Source organism: Fukomys damarensis, unplaced genomic scaffold (assembly GCF_012274545.1).
Source record: "Fukomys damarensis isolate Sample0158 unplaced genomic scaffold, DMR_v1.0_HiC HiC_scaffold_33, whole genome shotgun sequence".
NCBI classification, from domain to species: domain Eukaryota; kingdom Metazoa; phylum Chordata; class Mammalia; order Rodentia; family Bathyergidae; genus Fukomys; species Fukomys damarensis.
The window spans coordinates 3,013,570-3,019,757 of record NW_022900945.1 but is presented as its reverse complement, the minus strand read 5'-3'; the positions used below and the strand labels follow the sequence as shown (position 1 = coordinate 3,019,757).

Genomic DNA, 6,188 nt, shown 5'->3' with positions numbered 1-6,188 from the left:
TCCCGAGCCCGCGGACGGCTTGGCCGAGGAGACCGAGAACCTCACGGCGGGGCACAGCTCCCGGGCACAGCCAGAGAGAGACGGCCTCCCCCGGAGCCAGAGGCCAGAGAGCTGCCCTGCGGGGTGGCCTGGACGCAGCAGGGGAAACAGGTAAACCGGCGCCTGCTGCGTCCTCCTAACGCCGTATTTACCGGGCGGTGTGGCACGGACGGTGCACGCTGGGCAGACTGACACCGCATCGGGTCATTCCCAAGTTCAAGAGGTGAGCAGGAAGCTGCGGCCTGCTAGGTGCCCGAGAGAGGAACACAGGGATCGCAGGCTCCCCTCTGAGGGACAAACCACTCACCTGGGTGCAGGCCCCAGAGGGCGCAGAGAGCGCCACGCACTTCTCCAGCGCCTGGCGCGCGGTCCCCTGAGCGAGGGCGTCCAGGAGGGTGCTCGCGAGTCCAGCCTTCCGCAGGGTGCTTTGACTCACACCAGCTGTGGAGAGGAAGCCGGTTCAGCTCACTGCGCTACAGATGCAAGCGGGGCCGACCCCCAGGGCGCCCTCTGCCCCGGAACACAGGCTGGGTTGTTACTGTACGCTGTATTCACCTGCCCAGGAGTGATCATTTGGAAAGACAAAAAGTGGAAGCTCGCTGCATGGATAAAAAAGATGGAACACTTCAAACTATGCCTAATTGCTAAAATAAGGCATACAAAGAATAAACATTCTCGTTAATGCAGTAGTTATCATCGGTTTTGAGGCCAATGTATTATATTAAAAGTATTACAATAAAAGCGTATTTAACTTTGTTCTGCCTTTTAAAAATACACAGTAATGTTTGAGCTCGAGATGATACTTCATAAAATACAGAGGATGTCATGAAAAGCGAAGTTCACCTCTTTTCATCCAGTCCTGTCTTTCCCAGTGCTAACAGTCCCAAATTTGTGTCCAGACTTACTGTGTTTTCCGTCACGGACGTGCACACAAGAGCGTATGACTCCACAGAGACGCGAATGGAATCACTGTGTGAGAACATTTGCTTTTTCCACTGAAAAATATGCTTTGGAGACTGCGTCACAAATAGTTCATCCTAAAATAGATCACTGCAACTTTTGAGTGAATACTGTAGATAGCCTTCAGTTATTTAGAAAAAGGTGCAGTGTTGCATTACGGATGCTGCAGCACGTCACAGGGCCCGGGGCAGGCTGCCTTCGTGATGTTTTAAAATGTATTTGAGTGAATAATTGATGTTTACTAATCAAAGACCTAGGGACAGGGCCTCAGGAAAGTAATGACAGTTCCACTGCTGCTCCCTATTGGTCAGATGTTTTAGAATTTATCTCTGGTTCAGAAAAATGCTTCTGTATGTAAGAATTACGCTGTTGTCAAATGAGTCCATTATTTTTCATCATGATTCAATAATAATTCAGTAAAACTGTCATATTCTTGAGAAAATACAGTTAAAGGTGTTTCTCTTAAAGAGAATAGTACGCATTTAAGAGTCTAACTTTAATTAGGTTTTCTCCCACTTAAAGAGTGGGCCTTGGTTTGGGGCTCCCTTTGGCCAGCAGGCGTTGTTTGGTTCCAATGTTTGGTTTTGGTTATGCAAGAGAAACCCATTCCAGAGCCAGCCCCACTTACATGCCAGGCAGCCCCCGGGCAGCACGCTGGCCAGGTTCAGGTACGGGTTCTTACTGAGCCTGATCTCCCTCGGGGGATCTCCCAGGAGTGAATTCCGGCCCTTGGAGGCGGCCTGTTCATCAGGGACAAAGGTGAACGTTCAGCAGGACACACGAGAAAGGCTGCACCGGACAGAGGGGCCCTTAGTTCCCAACATCCAGTCTCATGTGACTAAGGTGTGACCTACCTGGTGGTACAGACTTATGAAATATTTATGGACCGTGATCAAAACTTAAAATGATCACATTTCATCTGTTATTTTTTCAATTGGCTTTTTAAAAAAAACTGTCCTAGAAACAAACAACTTTAGAAATGAAATAGAGGTAAAAATATCTTTACAATCTTCTCACTTAAAGCTGAAAGAGTTCATCTTCACTAGAAAAAAATAATCTCAAATCTTATTTCTAGAAATAGTCTTCAGCATCTATTATTATGATTTTTATTTTACATCTGATGGCCATAACCAAAGGTCAGAGGAAAGCTTATTTGTCTCTAGTGCTAAAAATATTACCAAGCCCAATAGGCGCATTTAATAAACTCCAAGTCTAAATTTGGGGAGAAGGCTACGAATTCACAGTTCTCCAGAACACCTCCCGTCCCATGTTTTCACACAACTAGTGAGGTACAAGGGTGCCAGCCTCTCTAACAGATACAGACGTGGAGGACCGCAGTGCATTTCATTTCCTCCTGGCCAGATTTGTCCACTTTTCTCTCGGGTTATAAAAGACACGACTCCGGTTAGGGTCGGGCCAGCACCCGCTGTGGTCTGGCAAAACTGATGGGGGACAGACCTTTTGTCTGTGCTCTTCCTCCCTGAGTGCGTGCCTGCTGCGGGGGATGCTCGTGTTCCCCGGGGGGCTTCCCTGCTCCCTCATCTCCTGGTTCCCCCTTCTCATCTGCAAGAGAGCTGGTGCATGTTTTTGTTTTTTAGTTTTTTTTTTTTTTTTTTTTTTTTTTTTTTTGGTCCTGGGTACTTTCAAGGTAGGTGCCATGCCACTTAGCTAAATCCCTGGCCATTATTTTTTTCTTTTTTAACCTATTTGTGGTACTTTCCTAAAAGCTTATTGTAGATAATTATAGAGATTTAAAAGAAAAGTTTTTTTTTTTTTTTTTTTTTTTTTTTTTTTTTTTTTTTTTAAAGAGGGCAGTACTGAGGCAGAAAAGGAAACTATTAATAAATCATCCTTTCCAGGACACAGCAGTGATCCAATGTGTAACCCACATTTCTAGACCTTAAGTATACTACTGACAAGTAAAACCTTACTTTTTAAACACCATCATTGTGCCGCCTATAAACTAAGCACAGCCCGGGACAGCCTCATGTTGGGTCACCAGGTCCTGGCCCCGAAGGACCACCGCGAGCGCAGCGCTGCCTGCCTCCTTACCCCTGAACCCGGTCCTGCTGGCTGGTTCTGTGGCTGCCTGGGGGGTTCGGACAGCAGGCCCCCAGCAGCGAGGCTGGCGAAGCTCTGCGGATACAGCTGAGGGCCCGGGAAGCTCCCTTCTGCCACACCCACGGCGGCTGAATGCTGCTCCCGCCTGGAGCCTGGGCCTGCCGGTCCCACGCTGCGCTGGCCGGGGAAGAAGGGCAGTAGCCCCACGGTGGCGGGCAGGGTCGCCAGAGTCGGAACCAGGTTCAGGGCTGTGGGACACGAGGGGCAGGCTTGGTTACACGTGTCCTCCGACAGTGTCCCCCACGCACACGGACACTCGGTCTATCCCCTCCAGAGTGGCGCAGGAGGCTCAAAATCAAGAGCCTCCAGCAGCAACAGCACTGTCTTTTTCAGTACCTCCTAGGGTAATCTCAGTATATGGTGTTTTTGTTTTTTGGTACCAGGGATCCAACTCAGGCAGGCAGCAGAACCACTGAGCTAAATCCCCAGGCCTGTATACAGTGTCTTTTAATTGCAAGTTTTAATTGTAGACTTTAGAAGCCTATGTACCTTTTGTAAGTTATCTGTGCGTGTTTCTGTACACACACTTGTTACACACTCAGCTGGGAAGGTGTGCAGGACCGGACCAAGGATCCTGGGAGTTGGCACAGACAGAACTCTCCCCCACACCCAGGCCTCCTTGGTGGAAGCCACCTCCGAATTTCCCTCCCAGCACAACCCGGGCTCTGCTGCTACCTGACTTCCGGGGACAGTGACTTCTTGCCTGGTTTTGAACATTAGTTAAGCCAAGGCATGAACCCTGCCTCCTCCGCTTTCTCTCAGCCATGCAGGGCAGGCAGCTGTGGTATGTTCCTTCACGTGGCTCTGGGGCATTTTCTCTCTGTTGTGCCAATAGATCGTAACCTACCTCTCTTGGGGAGTCTGTGTCCCCAGCCCCACCGTCTCCCTTATGTTACATCCGGGCTCTGGAAGGCCCAGCCTTACAACTCGTCATCTTCCACATTTGAAGGCCATGGTGAAGTGTTACAAGGCGTCTGAGGAGGTTTGTGCCAGCGCCAAGGCCGAGTGCCCCTGTGTCATCTCAACTCGGGGTCACCGGCAGGGTTCCCCAAAGGAGACGGGGCACCCCGCCCACGGGGCAAGCTGTTGGCCCTCTGACTCCCCCACAGAGTTTTCAAGATGTGACAGCAAAGGCATAAAGAGGGCTAAGATCGGGCAGGATTTTAAAAGCACACACGCAGCACAGGACACGGCTTTCAAGAGGGAGACAGGTGCCGGCGGCAGTCGGGTTTCCTGGGGTGCCTGGGGCGTGCACCCCACTGTCTGCCAGGTGACCCACTGGGCCAGGTTAGGGTGCGAGCCCTGAGCACAAGGCTGCAGTGCGGGATCCGCTGCCCTGGGCCGTGGACAGTCACGGGCGTGCTGCTTGCGTCCTTAGGCCCTCGGATTCCTCTTTCCTTTGGACCTAGTTTCCTGGATGGGAAAAAGGCTGAACTAACTTCTGTCCTGCAGCTGCACTCTTCCTTAAAAGTACACTTTTTAAAAGTACAATTCTCTTTGTCTCCTTTCTACCTGTCTTTATTTCTTCTACCCTACCCGGTCCTGTGTAAGTTCTCTACACTGCTAACGGGAAGTGGCCATTGTTGGAGAATAAGCCTGGAAATCCAAAACCGGTACATGTCAAGGCTTTAAAAAAAAAAAAAAAAAAACACTAGAAAGCTGCTTGTTAAACACCAGCAAACTGCTGGTTTATTTTTAATTAGCAGTATTTTTACAAATAGCAAGAAATTCTGAGAAAAATTAAAGTTTCAATAGGAAAATCTGAAACCATTCGTTTTTTAAAATCCACAGGTCAAAATTAAATGAAAATAGCTAATTTTGATAACTTTTAAGTCAAATTTACATTTAACAAATTTACAAAATAAATTTAAGTAACTTTAAGTATTAAGTGGATATTTTGGTTCTCCCTTTACTGATGTATTTATTTGGACACTGAATTTTCAGTGTCCTTAAAGCAGCACATACTATCGTGAACTGTTGATTATTTGACATGAGTAAATATTTTGGATAAGCTTTCAGTCACGAAAAATTTTAAATTTTTTGGAAGAACAGTCCCTACTATCCCATAAACTCCTCACTGGTTTCATGTTTGCCTGGTCAATTTTAACAGTCACAGTGGACGATTTGGTCACATGACTAGCTGGCTTCTGGCAGAAAGGCTAAGTGCGCTCCCCGTGTTTAACTGGCTTTTAAATGACTGTGGCGCTTGGCTTTCCCTGAGCAGAATCATGTGTAAGACTGTTTCCAACTACGCTTCAGACTGAAAGCACCTTTCAAAAATCGCATTCGGTCCGAAAGAGTCAGACAGCAGCTTACAGTGATCCATGACTCCTGGAAGCCACCGACACGTCCGCCAGCAGACGAACGGATAAGGAAAACGTGGTGTTTGCACACCACGGAGAACCACTCTGCCCTAAAGGGGGAGGAACGAGGCATTTGTAGGAAATGGATGTGCTTGAGAAGTGAGATACATCAGACACAAGAGCTTCAATATCACACGGTTTCTCTCGTGTGAGAAACGCAAACTGTAAACAAACTAAAGAGCAATGAGAGGGGAGAGGGGAGAGGGGGCTGCGCCCGCACCGACTGCCAGGAGGGATGCACGTGTTATGCACGGCTAACACCGACTAATAAACACCTAAAACATTTAGAAAAACAAAAACCACGTTCAAATAAGGAACCACGGTGAGGTGCCACGCTCTTATTTTTCTAGAAAAAACAAAGGCCAGTCTGCTCGGTGCCCCGAGGCGCCCAGGGCACGCGTGCTCTCCCGGGGTTTGGAGACGGGGCCCTCCCAGCTCTGAGACCCGGGGTTTGGAGACGGGGCCCTCCCAGCTCCGAGACCCATCTGTGTTGCCAGGGGAGGCCCTGACCCCAGCGCCGCCTGCGGGCACCACGCACATTTACTTCCGGGCGCCTCTCCCGGGGGTCCCAGCTCCTTCTTCAGCGGCAGCGCCGGCCCCATGCCGAGTGGAGTCTGCAGGACCAGGGCCGGGGGGTCCCCGAGCAGGCCAGGCTTCTGCAAGAGAAGGGCAGACATGCGCTGAGCCGGGACAGCGGCGCGACTC

The 6,188-nt window shown here is 49.4% G+C and overlaps 1 protein-coding gene across 1 annotated transcript in view; it reads right to left on the bottom strand.

The window, feature by feature from the left end:
- Raver2 (ribonucleoprotein, PTB binding 2) overlaps positions 1–6,188 on the bottom strand; it is a 63,057-nt gene that overhangs the window by 8,117 nt on the left and 48,752 nt on the right. The window contains exons 10-13 of the mRNA XM_010605232.2: positions 6,022–6,139; positions 3,052–3,308; positions 1,628–1,739; positions 347–480 (exon numbers count right to left, since the gene is read on the bottom strand). Of these exons, the coding sequence (XP_010603534.1) occupies positions 347–480; positions 1,628–1,739; positions 3,052–3,308; positions 6,022–6,139 (621 nt within the window). The remainder of the gene's footprint in view (positions 1–346; positions 481–1,627; positions 1,740–3,051; positions 3,309–6,021; positions 6,140–6,188) is intronic.